At 36.6% G+C, this 21,845-nt stretch overlaps 1 protein-coding gene across 1 annotated transcript in view; it reads right to left on the bottom strand.

Annotated features, from left to right (window-relative positions):
- The window catches only part of LOC136845519 (disheveled-associated activator of morphogenesis 1-like), a 166,019-nt gene that overhangs the window by 20,094 nt on the left and 124,080 nt on the right, over nucleotides 1-21,845 (bottom strand). Inside the window, 2 exon segments of the mRNA XM_067115698.1 lie at nucleotides 175-304; nucleotides 1,476-1,660. Coding sequence (XP_066971799.1) covers nucleotides 175-304; nucleotides 1,476-1,660 — 315 coding nt within the window.

Raw genomic sequence — 21,845 nt, 5'->3', positions numbered from 1 at the left:
GACACTCTCCCTATGTGTGTGTGCATATGTATGCCAGGGCACACGCAACACAGCCACACAAAGAATGATAAGTTGCGTGCGTTTGCAAGGAAACACGCAACAAAAACGCTAAGATTGAGAAGTAAACCAACACACAAAACAAAGACAACACAAAGCATATAAACAATAACTCACAGTTTGACAATGCTGTTGACGTTGATGTCGAGTAGGGCAATCTCTCTGTCTTGGCCGTCCTCACTCTGAGTCACAAGTTGCTGGAGGATTCGATCGAAGAGTATCCAGTGGTCAGGTGCCCCTATGTCAGCTGCAGAGAACGAGGAGAAGAAGAAGAAGAATGAGAAGAAGAAGAAGAAGAAGAAGAAGAGGAAGAAGAAGAAGAAGAAGAAGGGAAGTAAGCCATGACTCACGGCTGAGAGAGCACGCAAGGCGACCTCTCTCCCTCCCTCTCTTTCTTCTTTGGAAGAGTGACCTGAATGTTGCGTAGAGAACACCCCCTGTAAACAACCTCTGTTACTAGTACTAATGTCTCACGACAAGATAACTCTTGAATGATGTAATGAGCAACGTTATCTTTCTGCTTTCTGGTGATACTGGGTCGTTCTTTGGAGTTTTTTTTTTTTTCGGTAGAATGACCTAAATGCTACTCCTGCCTCACCTTCTCCCAGCCGAAAAAAACACTGTTTTTCATCCTATAAACTACTTTTAAATGATTATAAAACACTTTTTCAGCCAATCAAAACGATTTTTGAAAGATTTAGTGAACATGGCCTTTCTCCTTCTGTCGAACCGGGATGAAACCGATCCTTTTACTCCAATTTCTTAACGAACCGTCCACACTAAAATCGACGCTTTAATAATGTTGTGAACAACCCCTCCCTTCTTCTTATCTTCCACCCTCCCTTGTGCCCTGATGACACACACGTTCTTTCATTCGAGATTCTTCGGTTCTTTTGTTATCAAAATGCACAAGGGGGAGCTTGATTTGGATGATTCAACAATCGTCATTATCTCGGTTATATCTTTCTTTACGGAGATATTTAAACTTGGGTTTTCGGCTTTTCCAGGTAAAATAGGAAAGCAAATCTAAGCGTTACAAACTGGCTTTTATTGAGCACTTACTAAATTGTTTAAAATCCAAAGAACACAAACTGAGGGCAAAGTAACCTTTCTTGTTCAAGTTTAACAATATGAAAATAACTTCAGTTGATGTTTGGCTACAGATTTACTGGAAATAAATGGAGGTTGAGGAATCAGGCTCAAAAGGTGAATGATGAAAAATAACCTCAGTTGATCTTTGGGTACAGACTTACTGGAAATAAGTAGAGGTTGAAGATTCAAGCACAGAAAGGGAAAAAATAAAGACTTGTATTGATCTATTCCAGAAGACATGCTGGAAATAAGTAGGGGCTAAGGAATCAGGTTCAAGAACTGTAAAAGGAAAAGTAACTTCAATTGATCTTTGGCTACAAACTTACTTGGAAGCAGTAGAAGGTGATGAAGCAGGCTGAGGAAGTGTGGGTAGGCCGCAGAATACTGTAGTTTCCCCTGGAGGAGTTTGAACATGGAAGAAGCGCTTTTGGTATCTACGTGGACCTCCTCGTACCTTCTTGCCCATTCTCTCTCGTCCTCGGCTCTGTAGAACTCGAAGGCGTCCAAGTGTCTGCAGAGGACAAGGAAAGGTATAATCGTGCTCAGAAATGTAATGAAATAGGACTGTTGGTTGGCAGGAATTAGATGGTGTCTTACCTGGCAAGTGTCTGGTTTCCCGGCAACTGAATTCGACCAAAACAAACAAAATCAGTGATTTAGGACTCGAAATGCTCAATAAAATCGAGTAGAGAAACCGAGGACATGAGATCTTGGCATATGTTTGATTTCCTGGCAATTAAACTCGACCAAAACACACAAAAATAATTATTTCATTTAATTCACTTCGAAACCAGGCTCAATAAAACCAAACGTAGGAACTGACGACATGAAATCAAGACATACACAAAATCCAAAAACGTACAAAAACTACAGAATTCCTCTTTAAAATTACAGAATCCCCTTTTGAATTTATCTGTAAAACTACGGATTCCCCTTTTGAATTTCTCTTTAAAAATACAGAATTCTCTTTTGAATTTTTCTGTAAAACTACAGAATCCCTTTTTGTTAACTCTGTAAAACTACAGAATCCACTTTTGCATGGCACCCATCGGTAGAGGAAATCAATGAGGTTTAAAAGACTATTCTCAGAGACTGACAGTGAAAAACAATCAACCCATTGCGTACCAGGAAGAACTCATATGAGAAATCCGACCTAGCGTGACTCCATATTAGGGAAATAATCCAACACAATCCCACAAAACAGATCCCTGGTTCCTGTGAAAGCCATAAAGGCTAAATTATTCTGCACCGCAAGAATTTGCTGTGTAATAAATCTATAATGGAAAAAAATGGAATCGCTTCAGTTGTTTGGGATGGCCTGAGATACACAACGGATTGATATGAAGAAAAATAGAAGGAAAAGCCAAGGTGTCGTATTTGAAAAGTTGCAATATCTCTCTCTCTCTCTCTCTCTCTCTCTCTCTCTCTCTCTCTCTCTCTCTCTCTCTCTCTCTCTCTCTGTACCCTTTACTGGACATAAAGTTTAAAGCTTCAAAATATTGGAGAATTCAAAAGCACTCAGCATTTTTCTCTTGAAAAGTTGAAACCTCTCTCTCTCTCTCTCTCTCTCTCTCTCTCTCTCTCTCTCTCTCTCTCTCTCTCTTTCATTTATGTGAAAGTAAGTTTGAAGCTTTGGGATACTTAAGAATTCAAAAGTACTCAATTCTTTTCGAATATCTGAGATGTTGCAATCTCACTCTCTCTCTCTCTCTCTCTCTCTCTCTCTCTCTCTCTCTCTCTCTCTCTCTCTCTGTACATCTGGTTTCTTTAGGATGATAAAAATTTTGATACAAATTATTTTTATCCCGCCTGTTTCTACCCAATCCATTTGTTTATTTTACTATTACACTACTTATTGTCACTCACTTGACACTCCCGTCGGCCTCTCCATATATTTCCATTCGAGTGTAAGTCCTTCCCGCGAAGGCTAAAACCTTTTGAAGTTACCAAAAATTACATGAAAATAATTTCAGTCTTACCTTTGATACAGTGTAATATTCCGTACCTGGTCAAAGCAATTATCACAAATTACCTCTCCCCTTGGTAATTTTCTATCTTTCCCCTGCCATTTTAACCCTTTTACGATGCTCCTTTTACACTTCTTTATTTAGATACGTTCCGGAAGAAGTGGCCCTTTTACTAATTTTGGATGACCCGACAACGTAACAGATTCGGATGGTTAAAAAAAAGTTGTTTAATAATGTTTTTACCTCACATCAGTTGAAATCATTAAATCGTACATTGGTATTCTTACTTTTTATATTTGAGAGACAGAATATCTTTTGCTGCTTCAAATGATCTCATTATCCTTTTTATTTAAAATATCGATTTCCAATGTCATATAAGAAGTGTTTAAATACTTTTTTTCGTAAAAGGGAACTTGCACAGAATTAAAAGATATTTATTCTAAGCAAGTTTTAATACTGTACAGACAGTGAATGACATACAAATACATACACACACACAAACACACACACACAGTGGAATTGAGGCCCGACTGGTTGGTGTGTCAATAAGACAGGATGATTTAGATTCCGGATTCTTTAATTTACATTGTACTACAAGCTTTCTAAACCATCCATACGTCTTATTGAAGCCTAATATTTAGAGTAATTTGAATATTATCTAAACCATATATATATATATATATATATATATATATATATATATATATATATATATATATATATATATATATATATTATATATATATATATATATATATATATATATATATATATATATATATATATATATATATATATAAATAGATATATAGAGAGAGAGAGAGAGAGAGAGAGAGAGAGAGAGAGAGAGAGAGAGAGAGGGTTTTGGATTTAATCTGTTCATCTGATCTGGTGACGCAAGGGTTATGGTTACAAATATCAAGAAATAGTGTACAATGCTCGAATGGCAGTAAAACCAATAACAAGTGCCAACAAAAATTAGGCAAAACAAAGTAATACAACAAAATAATAAAAAAACTCTGAAAATTTAGGTAAGAAAAAACTTTTTTTTTAAAGAAAAACACATACAGAAAGAAAGGCTTGACAAGGTTACAGAACAGTGCCTCTGACCAAGAAGTACTTGTTGACGTCACTGGCCTTTTATTGCAGGTCCGCTGCGGCACTTGGCAATTAAGGCTACTAATGAGTAAATGCCTTGAGAGAGAGAGAGAGAGAGAGAGAGAGAGAGAGAGAGAGAGAGAGAGAGAGAGAGAGGTAGTCACTGGGCCTAGTTGGGAGATCGCATTGCAAGATGACCGTCAATTGTGCTCAATGATTTTTGACGCCGACAGATTCCTGAGAGAGAGAGAGAGAGAGAGAGAGAGAGAGAGAGAGAGAGAGAGAGAGAGAGAGAGAGAGAGAGATGAAAAACCTCATTGGCTTAATCCTAACAGCTGGTTACAATTGCCTCGATAAATCTTGGAGCCAAATTGATGAAGTTGGTAGTCAATTTCCTTTATGTCTGCCTCAGAGTAAAATCAATGGACTGGATTTCCTAACTGAAATACTTGTCAAAAGTTGATGCAAATACGTTTGAAAGACGTATTTATCACAAAGGACAGATCCACCGACTAGAATCGATGGTACAAAACTCAGTAACTAGAACTGATACTACATTACTCGGTAACTATAATCTATACCACAGACGTCATTAACTAGGATCTGCTCCATAGATACCTATTAACTTCAATCAATACCACAGGTCCCATTGGTTAGCTAGAATTCATATTACAGATGCTAGTAACTAAAATCGATACCACAGACACCCTTCAACTAGAAACAGTGCCACAAATCTCATTAACCAGAATGTTGCAAGAAATACCATTAACTAGAATCATTAACCCACAAACCTTACACTTGAACCACTATTAAAGACCTCACTAATACCAAAGATTTCATCAACAAGAATCATTTTCAGAGCCAATGAGCTTAAATGGACGCCACAGATCTTACTAACTAGAATCGATAACGCAGAGCCCGTTAACAAGAATCTATACCAACCTTTTCTCCCTGCGTTTCTTCGCGGCCAACCTGGCGTGTTTCACTGGGCTCCTGAAGGTTTCATATTTGCGCTTCCGGCCGGCTCTTGAGGGAGGAGGCGGCGTCGGTGCCCCTACGCTCTCGTCCCTTCGCAGCCTCTTCTTGAAAGGAGACTTCGAGGGGGAGGGGTAGCTAATGCCCTCACTCTCCTCCCGCCCGTGTTTCTTTGGGAGGTTCCTAAAGCCCTTGAACGGTAACTTCGAGTCCATTTTCCTAGGGGCATTTTCCAGACTCTTCAAGAGAGATGCCACTAGTGACTTGTCTTTTGTATTTCCACCACTGATGGAATCTGGAGGATCTACGATGCCTTCAAAGGGCAATTCAGACGATGGCTCGGCAAGGCTAGCATTACTTATGCCTTCACTGTCAAACTTCTTTGGTGAATCTGAGAGGCTCTTCGCATATGACCCTGATATGGATGGTGTAGCTATTTCAATAGTTTCACCAATAGATTTAGCAGGTGAATTTACAAGAGATTTTACTGGTGAACTGGACAGTGACTTGGATAATGTGACATGGTCTGCATAATCGCCATCAGATTTATTCAGCGAATTAAAGACACTTTTTAGAGATGACCTCGATGGTGATTTGGATGGAGTGGTCACATTTGTCAGTTCACTGTCAGATTTAAATGGTGAACTGATGAAACCCTTCAGAGATGACTTGGATGGTGAAGCCATCTCTACATTCTCAATTGCTGATTTCTTTGGTGAATTTAGCAGACTTTTCAGAGATCTGGAAGGTGACTTGGATGGGCTTCTCAATTTTGTAGGTTCACTATTAAATTTCATTGCTGAGTCTGAAAGACTCTTCAGAAATGGTAACTTGGATGGAGAAGCTGCCTTTGTATTCTCAATCACTGATCTCCTTGGTGAATTTAAAAGACTCTTTAATGACCTAGATGGTGACTTGTGAGTGGTAATCATCTCTGTGCCATCATTTCCAGATTTCTTTGGGGAATATAAAAGACCCTTCAAGGAAGCTCTGGATGGTGACTTGGATGGGGTCACTATATCGGTATTTTCACTAGGTCTCTTTGGAGAATCTGACAGGCTTTTTAAAGAACTGGATGGAGACTTAGTGGTAAACACTGTCTCTGCTTCATCAATATGCTTTGCCTTATGTGAATGCAGGAAACTCTTCAAGGGGGACCTGGAAGGTGATTTGGATGGAGACGATATCTTTGCCTTTGTTTGCTCATCTTCAGAGATCTTGGATGAATGTGAGAGCTTCCTAAGAGATGATCTAGATGGCGATTTGTGAATCCTTCCAGATTCTGCACTTTCACTGTTAGATTTCTTGGGAGAATGTAAAAGTTTTTTCAGAGGTGATCCAGAGGAAGATGTTACAACTCGTTTTATTTCAGCTCCTGTTTTTGTTGGAGAGTTTAGTAAACCCTTGAGGGATATCTTTGATGTTGACTTTGGAGAAAGCATTTCTGTGTTATCAAGATTTGTTTTCACCATGGACACTTGCAGATTTTCGGGAGATGATGCAGATAGTGTTTTGGAAATAATGGGTGATTCAGGCTCCTCAAAACTAGTTTCACGGGAAGAATCAGAAAGGGCATTCGCTGTGTATTTGACAGAAGGTTCATACATGGAAATAATTTCTGACTTACGTCGCTTTGCCTTACGGGGACTCTTCCCCTTTGTTATGGGAGGCATTACAAAGGGTTCCTTCTCAGTATTCTTGATAGGTGATTCCAATACAGGAATATCAGATTTTACCAAATAACCTGCCTTTGGTAGATTCTGTAAACTAATTACTGATGGCATTACCCCACTCACTTGTACAATTTCACATGTCTCTTCTGTAGAACTATCCAAATTCTTAGATGGTAAATATGCTGGTCTGGAAGATGGAACCAACTTTGAATCGAATGATGGGCCATCAATTGCATCCAGATCTGTTTCCTCCAGTACCAATTCTGGTGCACTCTTGGAAATATTTCCATTCAAATCTGGAACGGTAATTATTTTCAAAACCTCTTCTTTTATTTGTTTAGGTGATTTCTCAATGACTGTAGAAGGAGAATCGGAACTGGAGGTCAAGTGGGATGTACATATATCACTCACATCCATCTTTGTTTCAGTCAAGTGGATTTCCTTCATGAGTCCATTATCTTCTGATTTATCAGAAAAATCAGACAAGGAAGGAGCAAATGCAGTTTTATCAGCATCTAGCCTACTTTCATTTTGGTCCATTTCCACCGAAAAAGGCTTATTTATCAGAGACTCAGTACTGCAGTTCTCCTTTTTCACTTTATGTTCTGATACCTTAGGAGAACCTTTAAAAGAGTTGAAAGATGGTCGTGCAATGACCTCAGGAGCAGCATAGAAGACATGACCAGGGTCAAATGTATTTTTTGGCTTGATGGGATTATGGAAAGATTCAAAGGTTGACTCAGTAGTAAGTAAGCTATCCTTCACAGGTGACATCGTGAAGTAGCAGCTATCCTGCATTCCATTTTCGTGGATGTTGGCTGTTACCTTTTCTGCCTCAGGTCTTACAACAGGAGTTGGATTTAGATCAGGAGGAGGGCGCCTCCTTCGTTTAGGAGAATTAGGAAGTAACTTGATGGGAATCACTTCTGCGTGGCTGTTGAAATAGTAATGCGAAATACTATCTCTCTCAGAAGATGGGATTGACTCGAACATGGAGGCTGATCGTTTGACACGCTGTGTGGGTGTCGAGTCGACCGAGCTGGTGCTTGATCTTCGATGAGGTATCGGTGACCCACTGATAGAGTTGTAGCTCCTGTAACTTCCATCTTCAATGTCCTCATCGATGGACGAGATGGAATCCAGAGCCTCTGTCTTGCTGCTAAAGATATCAGCAATTGGGGTCCTCAGGTTGCGTAATGACCTCAGACGTAATCTCATAGACTTCCTCTTGGGTAGCCTCAGTAAGTCCCTCAGCTGGTTGTCATCAGGATCTTCCACGGCAATTTTGGTCATGTTGACGCTGCTCAGGCTGTCGTTGTCTTCATATTCAGCCGTCCCTGTCGATTCCAAATGATCATTCTCCTCCAAGTCTTGGATGGTTCGGTTAAGTTTGTACTTGGCAGCCGAGAATTTGGCTTTCGAACGCAAGAAAGTTGCATAGACCAGGTTCCTTGCATAACGTTCTGCCTGACTCAGGTACCTTCCAGATATTTCCGTAGCAGCATCATAGGTCGAATCAAATCTGCCGTTGCGCCTACTTCTCCTGAAGCTGAAAGACCTTGTCAAGGGGGACCAGTCTACTCGCCAGGGCATCCTCATGGTCGTTTGTAAATTACTGATGTCTTGTCAATTTCAAGTAAGAGTGAGGAATACTCAGTAATGCCAGCAGTGATGTACGTTTTGCCTTCCTTGTTAGGCTTAGGTACTATTCCAAGTTATATTTCTCAATAAAGGGTTATGTTTACAGTGAATCTAAGATAATCATGTACTGTATTTTGCCGTATAGTTATTTATTCATTTACTTGTTTGTCAGCTTACTTGTGATTAAGGAAATATCCAAGGCTTCAAAGTCATTTAGTCGTGTTAAAGTTACTCAGTTTTTGGGATAAAAACCATTATATCCCTAATATCAGTAAATGACGCTGCCTATTTATTAAAAACTATTAAATTTTTCTTCAAAATTCCTTTCTTTATTCTCACTCTGAAATCTCTCGTACTTCAGAAGCGGACGCAGCAACTAAAACCCAGTCAGCTGAATTCTTTAGTTACTATGACCTTCAGTATAGTGACAAAGATCCATTGACTTGTGAAGAAAGGAACTAAAACATGAACTACGATATGCAGTTAATGGGGCTTAACCTATCAAGGTCTTATAAAACGAAAGTTTATACAGGAAACTATAGAGTATACTTCTGGGAAAAAAAGATTATATACACTTACAATAAGTAATATTTTGTGATTATAGTGTAATAAACTAAATTTGTTCTCTTTAAAACTGATATAATCAAGAACTGTTGCCCTTTTTCCAACTGGCACCCCGGCAGCTATGAAACTATCCTGAGACAAATTGTCCTTCAAAGGATACTTTCCATGGATTTCCGGGCAAAAGGGCACCTCAAATTGTCCTACGTAATGTAGCGTTTGCTTTACATAGAAAGTCAGTCTACGAATGATTTATCAGTTGATAAATTTCAGTTAGTTATAAACGTTCCATATTCCTAAACATAAAAGGGAGGATTACTAGTGACTCTCAGCTACGTCGAAGTTACGATTTTGTGTTTTTTAAGTTTCCCAAAAGGTAAAACGAAAATTATTCTTATACCGCGCTTTCACTGAAACATCTTGACCTTTCATATAAAGAAACTAATATAAGTTACTCTTGATTCCAAACCAAAGCGCATTCAAAGAAAAACCTATCCTGCCTTTCTTTCTTAAATAAGATGATTTGGGTTGCCTGAAACTCAAGTAATTCTCCGAAAAAGGTTCAAATTTTCCAGATCACCGATTCCAGCGGCTCCTCTGAGTTATATTTCTTGTGTTCCAGTTCTGTAGTGTTCCGTTTCCGCTTCCAGGAGAACCAACACACTCTCTTTAATGGATTTCCAGGGGCAGGTTATGATTGACTTGGCGTGACGTGTTTCGGTTTATGACTGACAGTTCAGAATTCATCCAGTATTATAAGTTATCCAAGTATTTTGTATTATCCAAGAATTGTGGGTAATCTAACTATCTAGTATTATACAGGTATTCATCCACGTACCTGGAACTATCCAAGTAATATACTTCAAGTATTATGGGTATGCTAATTATCTTATGTTATCCAGGTATCGTCTGTAATCCAATTACCTGAAAATATCCAGGTAATATACTTCAGGTATTATGGGTAATTTAATCATTTGGTGTTATCCAGGTATCATTCGTCATTGACGTACCTGACACTATCTAGGTAATAAACTTTATAGAGAATCTCAACTTAATCTATTATGGGTCATCCAGGTACTTTTGAGGTAATCAGGTACTAAGGTACTAGGCTTCTTTCAGGTATCTTCAGTCAACTAGGTATCTGCGATATCCAAGTAGAAATATCTAGCTCTCTCTCGTTCTTCTTTTAAGGATATGAAAAGTACATACTTCTTTCTTTCAAGAGAAAATCATTTCTCTTCAGTGGTTCTCAATTACAGAATCTAAGGAATTTCACGATATCTGATTCGTTAAAAATCGTCTCAACTCCTCAGAAGTGAAAACAACAAAAGTCAGTTTTTTAAAGAAATTCGCCAACGTCCCACCATTCCAGACTCACTTTCCTTTCTTAGCCTGATATATGATAGAATGATCATTGTATCTAGCAACAGCAAGCCTTCAGTCTTGAAAAAACCTTCCAAAAAGTCCAAGCTTGGTTTCCAGAGCTCAAATTCCAGAAGAGGCCAGAGGAGAAACACTGACGAATAATCTCGCGTTCTGTCATCATTAGGGCGATAACGACGTCCAGGAAATGACGTCTGACGTCAGCACTTTCCAAAAACTTTCATCACTCAAATGAAAACTAGAAAGGTTTCCAGTACTTTCTTTGTGGTCAGCGTAAGACAAAGATGTCGGATTCCTTTGTTAGTGTGTTAGCAAAACGTATACCAGAAATGCCTGTTAGAGTGTTTTTTGTTAATTATTCTCTTAGTGCAAGGAAAACTTAACTTATTTTCAAAGTCCAGAACTCATGTGCATCAACAGCCAAGACTTTGGGATAAATTACGGTAATCTTCGTAAGTCAAGCGCTTATTACAAGACATACAACCAAGAAATGCAAAATCATAAGTCTATGGTTTCCAGTCACATAGTGTCATCCACTTATAAAAGCCACTTTTAAAAGTAACGTCCACCACCAACATTCCAGAGAAACATAAAACAACTTCTACTTAAGCTTTTAAATCGTGATATCTTCCAGTAAACAGTCTCTCTCTCTCCACTTGGGAACGAAAGGCTTCCCTCACGAGTCTGGAAAGCCAACTCCAGCGAGCGCGGGGCTAGAGCGTCGACTGGAAAACCTCCACCGTCCTGGATGCTTAGAGCCCTACTGGCTACCTAGCTGTCCCTTCCTACCATCTAAAGGAACGACGCGGTTGGCATAATGAACGTGAACGCGCGAGTGTGTACGTGCGTGTGTTTGTGCTGTGGTTCCCTGATTACCTGTATCTTTTTTTTTTCCACCTTCGATGGCTGATTTTTTTTTTTTTTTTTTTGACTAACCGTTTTATTTCGACTGTAAATTGCAGGGTACTATATCAATCTGTAACCAGTGGATATCCATACAGATTTTCTTTGTTTTTAAGCAATGAATGAATGGATTTAAATCATATTGCCATTATTTACATACATTTTTGTATTAAAAAGAAAAACTTTGATACACTTTCATAAAAAATATATTGAGAGAGAGAGAGAGAGAGAGAGAGAGAGAGAGAGAGAGAGAGAGAGAGAGAGAGAGAGAGAGAGAGAGAGAGAGAATCATCAAACTATCTAAAATTTGATGAATCTGAGAATTATTTATCTTGTCTAGTTTCTAATAATAAGATGAATTTTCTTGACATTTACTTTGATTTTTCATCCAAAATTAATTTGCACACTTACTGAAAAACGGTCTGTTACCAAAGACAGCACACTGAACAGAAACTGTACAAAATCAAATATCATAATCAGGCCTTGAAGATAAATATATTTCAAAACTATTTTCCAATCCGATGTATTTAATTTGTCACAAAACTAGGTAATAAATAAACGAATAAACAATGAAATAAGTAAAACAATACGCGCCAAGTGCATTGCACGAGGCAGAAAACGTGGCCAGCAACTAAACACGACAAAAACATAACAATTACACGAATTTAAGGGGACCAAAATAATCACACTCACGTCAGAGGGTGACATGATAAATAATATGAGCAAAATATCAACACGACACTTCCGGCCACGCTTGGAATAATAATATTAGTCAGGCATAAGAAAGGATAATTATTTACTTACTTCAAGTTTTATGTACACATGAATATTTTATTAATATCCATTGTGATAAGTGACTTCCATTCATAACCACCATTATAAACAAGGTACTTTAGTAAATGTAGTGAAACACAAAGAATAATTAAATGACGAATTAATTTACATATTTCTTTTGCTTATTTCCTTGAATCTTCAGCTGAAAACCCTTATGGACAGAGTCCACAGATTATAATAAACCCAAGAAGGCTCCAGAGGGAAATAAATCAGCCTTCAGAGAGAGACAGGTTATAGGAAAAGGTGATAAATAAATATGAGAGAGAGACAGAGAAAGACAGGTTATAAGAAAAGGTGATAAATATATAAATATGAGAGAGAAACAAGTTATGGAAAGGTAATACATAAATGAATATGAGAGAGAGAGAGAGAGAGAGAGAGAGAGAGAGAGAGAGAGAGAGAGAGAGAGAGAGAGAGAGAGAGAGAGAGGAAAAGGCCATAAATAAATATGAGGAAATAGGAAATAAAACCGATACACCTGAAATTCGGGAGAATTCAGCAGAGAGCAGGAATGAGTTTGCTCCTCTCTTAAACATTAAGAGATCAGAAGATTCCACAACTGCACTAGGTAAACTATTCCACATTTCAGCCGTAGCCAAGATGAAACTCCTAGCTTACTGACTGATATTAAACCTGGTACTTGAAAACGATACACTGTTTGCAGAAACAGCCTACCTACTCATATAAATATTCAGCCAAACACTTAACATTGTCATACACAATACAGTCTCCCACTGCAATGAAATATACAGTTTCCCCAAGATCACACCTTTTTAAAGTATGGTTTAAAACTATGGTTTATGCATGGGGGTGTATGAGTATGTATTTTAGTGTATGGTGAAACAGCAAGAGTTTAAGGGAAGTCAGTCATCCATACACTAGCAAACACACCTTACCTTCTCCTACAGCAACACTTCCATACACATCCCCTCCTCCCCATGCCATATACACTGCAATATATCACCCTTCCCATGGCCCCATACACTAACGCACACCACAGACACAATTTCCCACCGACTGTCATTTGTTTTGACAGTCAACGGATTCAGAGCGACGAGATTCCTTTCCACTTTTTGAAATGAGAAACAGCTTGGCGGATAAATCGTTCTTCTGCACATTGTTTGCTCGATTTTTCTCATTCCAGAAAGAGGATTTGAGGAGGTGGGATGGTTCAATGTGAGACGGAGTGGAAAAATAGGTCTTTTTTCGAGGTGGGAACGATTTTTGGGCCATAGGTGTTTATTATAGGCATTTGGGTAGTGAGATATTTAATTGGGAGGGAAGTAATATAGAGAACATGGGCACAATATATATATATATATATATATATATATATATATATATATATATATATATATATATATATATATATATATATATATATATATATATATATATATATATATATATGTTTGTGCATGTGTGTGTAACTATATAAACTATTATATACATATACATACATACATATATATATATATATATATATATATATATATATATATATATATATATATATATATATAACTATCTCTCTCTCTCTCTCTCTCTCTCTCTCTCTCTCATTAACTTTCACTTGATTCTTTTAAGTAAAATTTCCAATATAATCAATAAAAGTTAAAGCGTAAAAAAATTCCCTTAAACTCAATGAATTACTTTCTACCAGTGTTTACCTTAATTACTGAAATTTGTAATTGCAATTATTTCAGTTTCATAAAAAATTACTGTACTTTCAGTATTGAAAACTAACACATGTTCATCTAGATATGTATTAAAAGTAAACAAACCAAAACATCACCAAAATGCACAAGGAAGTCAACCAAGCATAAAAATTCCCCAAAATTCGAATTCGCTCGACCGAGATTGGTCGAAAGAGAATGCCCCATCGACCAATCACATGCTTCCTTTTCAAATCTATCCGACATGACTTATGCTGATGGATGACGCCAGGTCAAACGGAAGACGCGATTGGATCGTATAAATCGGATATTTAGTGTTGATTAAACATACAGGATAAGTCATAAATCAGGGAATATGATACAAGGTCGTTTTTTAAAAGAAAGACGTAATGAGGGGCATCAGATTAGGGCATAAATTTTTCATGTCTTGTATAAAAGAAAAGTTGATAATCTTTTGGCCGGAAAATAGCTTCCACGTGTGATCAGGTTTTATGTTATATTTATATTCAAACAGACAGACACACACACACACACACACACACACACACACTCATACAATACACATAGGTAACAAAATCTTTATGAAGGCACTCAAATTTTCAGTAGATAACTGAACATTCTAAGAGCACTAGGAATATAACATCCAAAGGCAATTCAAATTTCTACGACAAAACCATAGCGGAACAGTCTTTAGATTAATTACTATTTTTTATGATAGCTAAACTTTTTAAAGAGAGAACTCAAAATGATCTGGATAAATTTTACTTAAACTGGACAACCGCTGCTCTATGTAATCTCAATACCATGTACATTCTTATCAACATTACACAATACATGCAACGAACGTTGTAAATAATTATAAGCATAGTGAAGGTAAATTATAGCAGCTCGCATGTTGGACATCCATCGGTCTAAGGAGGAAAAACACTTTTATTCCCTGACAGGTCAGAGAGAAGAATATAATTACGAAAGAAATTACATGGATTATTATCTACGTCTATCTGCAGTATCTAACTTCGTAACTTCCCTAAGACCTTTTAATTTTGACTTGTTTCGTGAAGACGTCCTGGGTTTGCAGAGATGAAAATGCACGCATGAATTATATACACAGTTGCGTATGTGCGTATGTAAGCATGTATGCACATACACACACAAAAACACACACACATATATATATATATATATATATATATATATATATATATATATATATATATATATATACATATACTGTATACATGTTTGATCTTAAATCACGAAAAATTAAAAACGGTGACGATTATACGATTAAAGTTACAGCCACGAAGGAAAATTGAAACACTGGAAATGCTAAGTACTTTTTGTCTTATTACCAAGACATGGTCACAGTAGCTGTGACCATCTCTTGGTAATAAGACGAAAGTACTTGGCATCTCCAGTGTTCCAATTTTCCCTCGTGGCTGCAAAGAGAGAGAGAGAGAGAGAGAGAGAGAGAGAGAGAGAGAGAGAGAGAGAGAGATACATATAAGGCCTCTCCCTTTCATCTCTAATCGAATTTACCACTTGTATCTCAAGATTATTCTTTTACTTTATACTTCTAAACCCCTAAACCTAAACACTTTAGCACTTTCTCATAACGCGCCTACTTTCCCCACGCCCACCCCCCCCGGCCCCCGACACTTAAGCAATAAAACACTTTCTCTCTTACTTTTTGATGCACATTTTGTAATGCTTTTTTTATTATTTTTTTTATTCGTTGTATACTTTCATCTCCTGTTGACTACACTTTTCTTAACTAGTTTTCATTTTCTCTTTTTCACAAATGGTTATTAGAGTAAGTAGAATATTATGCAAGTTATTTTAAATTTTGTGATACAGGGATGTGTATTTTTCAATAATAATAATAATAATAATAATAATAATAATAATAATAATAATAATAATTTCATTGACTGTTAGGCTGGTAAGCTTCCATCTTACGTTAATAATAATAATAATAATAATAATAATAATAATAATAATAATAATAATAATAATAATAATTGCATTGCCTGTTAGGCTGGTAAGAATTAGTCTTGCTAATAATAATAATAATAATAATAATAATAATAATAATAATAATAATAATAATAATAATTTATTGCCTGTTAGGCTGGTAAGAATTAGTCTTGCTAATAATAATAATAATAATAATAATAATAATAATAATAATAATAATAATAATAATAAAAATAATAATAATAATAATAATAATAATGGCATTGCCTGTTAGGCTGGTAAGAATTAGTCTTGCTAATAATAATAATAATAATAATAATAATAATAATAATAATAATAATAATAATAATAATAATGATAATAATAATTCAAACACGAAGAAAAATCATGAACCTACATTACAACGATACAAACACGACCCACCCATTATAAGCTTTACGACCCAGCCCCAAATCCTCTTACAGAAAATGCACGTAAGATTTAAAATTTACTCTGCATTTTATTTTCAGTAATTCCAACCGCGTTCGTCAAGTAAAAAGCAATAAGAAAGATTTAGCATGCTCCTCGTTCGGGCATTATCGTGATCTATGAAGATTATACGAGACAAGGCAATCTAACGGACGCCAACGAAACGAAGTCACGTTTGTTGTAGTAAGGGAGAAGTATTGGCTTTGTCACGGCTCTTCTTTGTTTTTAATCTAATTATTTTCTCCAAAAGTTTTGGCGAGATTTAATGTCTAGTTTTAATTAGGTAAGTCTTTGTGATGGCTTCTAATTATCTGCAGTTTTGTCTTAAGTTGCTCCTGATTAAATGTTATTTATTCAGGCAGAAGCAAAAACAGGAGATACATAATGAAAATGCTGAAATCGACACTCTGAAATGCGACACAAAACGCCAAAGATTAATACTTTCATTATGCAAGTTGTAGCTCTAAATATTATTACACTTACATTTACAATAGTATAAAAAATAAATGACGTACTTTCTTGCGTATTTCCGCTCATTCTGTTTACAAAGGGCGTCACACACTCAAAGTAATAATTAATCTTTGAATGCGTAATAACACAATTCTAACATCAACACCAAATATAATTTTTTGGCGTCAATCTACAGAGCTGTTACAGGTAGCACTAGAGCGCGACTTTTATTTACGAACTGAACCAAACTTCCCCCGCCAACTTCGAAAAGGCTGCAGGCAGTGGTTGCAAAGCGATTGTGGGATTATAATTTTTTTTTAGATAAAAATAATGCAGAGAGAGAGAGAGAGAGAGAGAGAGAGAGAGAGAGAGAGAGAGAGAGAGAGAGAGAGAGAGAGAGTTACGCTAAACCATAATACTTAGCATGTAATATCGGCCGAGACATATTCTATATTTCTAGCTATAAGAGGCAAAATAAAAAAAAAATAAAAAATATTCTGCAGAAAATTGACTGAAATTACAGAAGAGGAAGTAACAAATAAATTTATATGTTTACAACTTCCTTTGAAAAATATATAATTGCCACGAAAAAATTCTCCTATCATACCCAGCAGTTATTACAAACAATGAATTGTCAATCTAATCTTTGACTGCATATACCAGCAAATTCAAAAATGCAAATCTGAAAACATCTGAAGTATATATATATATATATATATATATATATATATATATATATATATATATATATATATATATATGATAGATAAATAGATAGATAGACAGACAGATTACACATAGATATCTATATATGTGTGTGTGTGAGTGTTTGCGTTTCATAAATCAAAATATTTCCTTCACTAGCTATTACGAAAGTTCACACGTTTCGGCAATTACCATAATTTCATACACGAAAAACTTTCCTCAAACTAAAGTCAAGCAAAAACGCATAAAATCAATTCTTTACTTCACAAATCAACACATATTTCAAAAAATATACTCCCAAAATATTCATTAAACACACATAAGCCTAAGGTCCCTATACAACAAACTTACCAGTAATCTATAAAAAAACATTTTTTTTAACTATACCATCGAAATTATTATATTAACGAGCCGATGATACGAAAAATACACGAAAATACACACCTCTCTGATACCTTACGACGTAGAGCTAATAAGTTAATAGTTTAATGACGCCTTATAAACGCTAGCGAGAGCAAAAACCTTTTAATCAGCGCCGTGGCGATGGGCTAAAAAGGCTGCGGGAATCAGACCATGGGAAAATGCTCAGCACACGACGCATGCGCCAAAAACGTAAACAAAGCATGGAGGAATGAAGGGGCAGAAAGTACGAATGAATGAAAGCGCAGAAAGTTGGAAAGAAAGAAGAGAGTATGAAGGGATGAAGGAGCACGAGCAGAAAGTTTGAAGGAATGAAGGAGTACGAGAAGAAAGTTTAAAGGAATGAAGGAGCACGAGTAGAAAGTCTGAATGAATGATGGAGCACGAGCAGAAAGTTTGAAAGAATGAAGGAGCACGAGCAGAAAGTTTGAAGGAATGAAGGAGCACGAGCAGCAAGTTTGAAAGAATGAAGGAGCAAGAGCAGAAAGTTTGAAGGAATGAAGGAGCACGAGCAGAAAGTTTGAAGGAATGAAGGAGTACGAGAAGAAAGTTTAAAGGAATGAAGGAGCACGAGTAGAAAGTCTGAATGAATGATGGAGCACGAGCAGAAAGTTTGAAAGAATGAAGGAGCACGAGCAGAAAGTTTGAAGGAATGAAGGAGCACGAGCAGAAAGTTTGAAGGAATGAAGGAGCACGAGCAGAAAGTTTGAAGGAATGAAGGAGCACGAGCAGAAAGTTTGAAAGAATGAAGGAGCACGAGTAGAAAGTTTGAAGGAATGAAGGAGCACGAGCAGAAAGTTTGAAGAAATGAAGGAGTACGAGAAGAAAGTTTAAAGGAATGAAGGAGCACGAGTAGAAAATCTTAATGAATGATGGAGCACGAGCAGAAAGTTTGAAAGAATGAAGGAGCACGAGCAGAAAGTTTGAAGGAATGAAGGAGCACGAGCAGAAAGTTTGAAGGAATGAAGGAGCACGAGCAGAAAGTTTGAAAGAATGAAGGAGCACGAGCAGAAAGTTTGAAGGAATGAAGGAGCACGAGCAGAAAGTTTGAAAGAATGAAGGAGCACGAGCAGAAAGTTTGAAGGAATGAAGGAGCACGAGCAGAAAGTTTGAAAGAATGAAGGAACGAGCAGAAAGTTTGAAGGAATGAAGGAGCACGAGCAGAAAGTCTGAAGGAATGAAGGAGTACAGAAGAAAGTTTAAAGGAATGAAGGAGCACGAGTAGAAAGTCTGAATGAATGATGGAGCACGAGCAGAAAGTTTGAAAGAATGAAGGAGCACGAGCAGAAAGTTTGAAGGAATGAAGGAGCACGAGCAGAAAGTTTGAAAGAATGAAGGAGCACGAGCAGAAAGTTTGAAGGAATGAAGTAGCACGAGCAGAAAGTTTGAAAGAATGAAGGAGCACGAGCAGAAAGTTTGAAGGAATGAAGGAGCACGAGCAGAAAGTTTGAAGGAATGAAGGAGCACGAGCAGAAAGTTTGAAAGAATGAAGGAGCACGAGCAGAAAGTTTGAAAGAAAAGAGCAGAAAACTGGAAGGAACGAAGGGACAGGAAGTTTAGAGGAACTGAAGAAGAATAAAGTATGAAGGAAAGAAGCAAAAAGTATGAAGGAATAAAAGGAGCAGAAAGTATGAAGAAACGAAGGAGCAGAAACTAGGAAGGAATAAAGGAGCAGAAAGTATGAAAGAACGAAGGAGCAGTAAACTATGCAAGAATGAAAGCTCTGAAAGTTTGAATGTGGTATAATTGTTCATATATATTCATAATAATCTCATAACTATATCTGTTAATTCTTGTACAGTGGTATATATTACCTATCACACGTCTTTCGTTGATGTAAAGAATTCTACCAAAGCTGCCTTTTTTTGACGTTAAACAAAACCTGTTTTTTGCGCTGCCTAATAACAAAAAATTAATAAATGTTAATAAATGAATAAAAGACGTATTTTTTTAAAAAAAGATATCTCACAAACATTGTTCAAATGCCAACACTTCGCCAGACAGCTAACCTATACAAAAATTTCCCAGAAAAAAAAGGGAGAGAAAAAGTGAAAATTTTCCGTCGTTTCCAGAAGCTTCCAGCAAGAAAACGAAGAAGAAGAAGAAGTTTGATAAGGGGCAATAGATGACAAAGGAGGGGGAAGGGGGAGAGGAACAAGGGGGTGGGGACCTCTGGCCAAATTACCATAAACAGAATAATAACAAAAACTCGACAAAACCCACAGCTATGGTGGAGGGTTGTAAAACCCAACCCTCATCTCGTCTTGCCTTGTTGCGCCTGTGCGCTCACCTGTGTACGTATGTGTATGTGTGTGTTTGTGTGTGAGGATCAAGCATAGTATCTCTTCGAAATACTAATACACACACACACACACACACACATATATATATATATATATATATATATATATATATATATATATATATATATATATGTATACAGTATATAAATATACATACGTTATATATAACTTATAAATATGTTTAATAAGGGTTACATATCAGTAATACCTTTTAACGAATTCCTTCTGTATGAAAAGACTGGCTGCAGTGAGTAAGAGAGAGAGAGAGAGAGAGAGAGAGAGAGAGAGAGAGAGAGAGAGAGAGAGAGGTCAATAGACCAATTTGCGAATAGAAGATACATTGTCCTCAAAACCTACAATTCCAAACCGGAGCATATAACGTAGGTGAGAATATATCACTTATATTGAACATCAGGGGATTTCTAAAGTAACTACAACTTTATTTTTGCTTATATTAAAACTGAAATTTCTTGGAATTTTATCTGTGTACAGCCTTCACGACGGAAAGGTGAGATAATGCAGTTATGTTGCATAGAGATTTTGAAAAATAATAGAACGAAATGGAAGTGCAGTTTATACAGAGACATACGTACATGGTATATATATCAGAGTTAGAGAGAGAGAGAGAGAGAGAGAGAGAGAGAGAGAGAGAGAGAGAGGAGGTATTATTTATACATATATGATTCATTCCTGCGACGTGTAAATATATATATATATATATATATATATATATATATATATATATATATATATATATATATATATATATATATATATATATATATATACTGTATATATATATATATATATATATATATATATATATATATATATATATATACTGTATATATATATATATATATATATATATATATATATATATATATATATATATATATATACGTATAACTGAATCACGATAATATGGAACGCGACGAATATATAAATAATAAAGATATAAAATCCTCGAAGGAAAGGAAAACACTGGAGTGCTGCGAGGCCTTTTGACTATCTGTCGTCCTTTACTTAGCTAAGTAAAGGACGACAGACAGTCGAAAGGCCTCGCAGCACTCCAGTGTTTCTCTTTCCTTCGTGGATTTTATCTTTATATATATATATATATATATAAAATATATATAATAAAAACATAATTTTCCAGACAGGACGTCACCAGGAGACATTTATGAAGACAGAACGAAAACAAGGCAAAACATTATTAAGACCCCTAAAAACATGCAAATAAATAACCAAAAAAAAAACAAAAGCATTGAGCATGAAAGCGCGCAGATTATCCGCCCCATACAGACAATTTAAGACAATTGAAAGACAATGAAGACAAACAATGATGTCTTACGATGCCAAAGACCAGATGATGATGATGGCGAGGCCATATTAGGGAGACCACAAGATAGTTCAAGGTCGGAGGACCTCCCCCACCCTCAAAGGAAACCCCCTCCCCGCCGCCCCCGAAATTGCAGATAGACAGAAACATGCAAAGCGTGACTTGTCTTGTCCCCAGTCAAGGATACAGGAATGAATGAGGAGAGTGGATACGACTGGCGTGAAAGACAATTGGGGAGAGAGAGAGAGAGAGAGAGAGAGAGAGAGAGAGAGAGAGAGAGAGAGAGAGAGAGAGAGAGAGGGGGAAAGGGGGCGGTAGGC

The sequence above is a fragment of the Macrobrachium rosenbergii genome, chromosome 14 (assembly GCF_040412425.1).
Source record: "Macrobrachium rosenbergii isolate ZJJX-2024 chromosome 14, ASM4041242v1, whole genome shotgun sequence".
NCBI lineage: Eukaryota > Metazoa > Arthropoda > Malacostraca > Decapoda > Palaemonidae > Macrobrachium > Macrobrachium rosenbergii.
The sequence above is the reverse complement of the archived record's forward strand: the minus strand, read 5'-3'. Positions and strand labels throughout refer to the sequence as shown.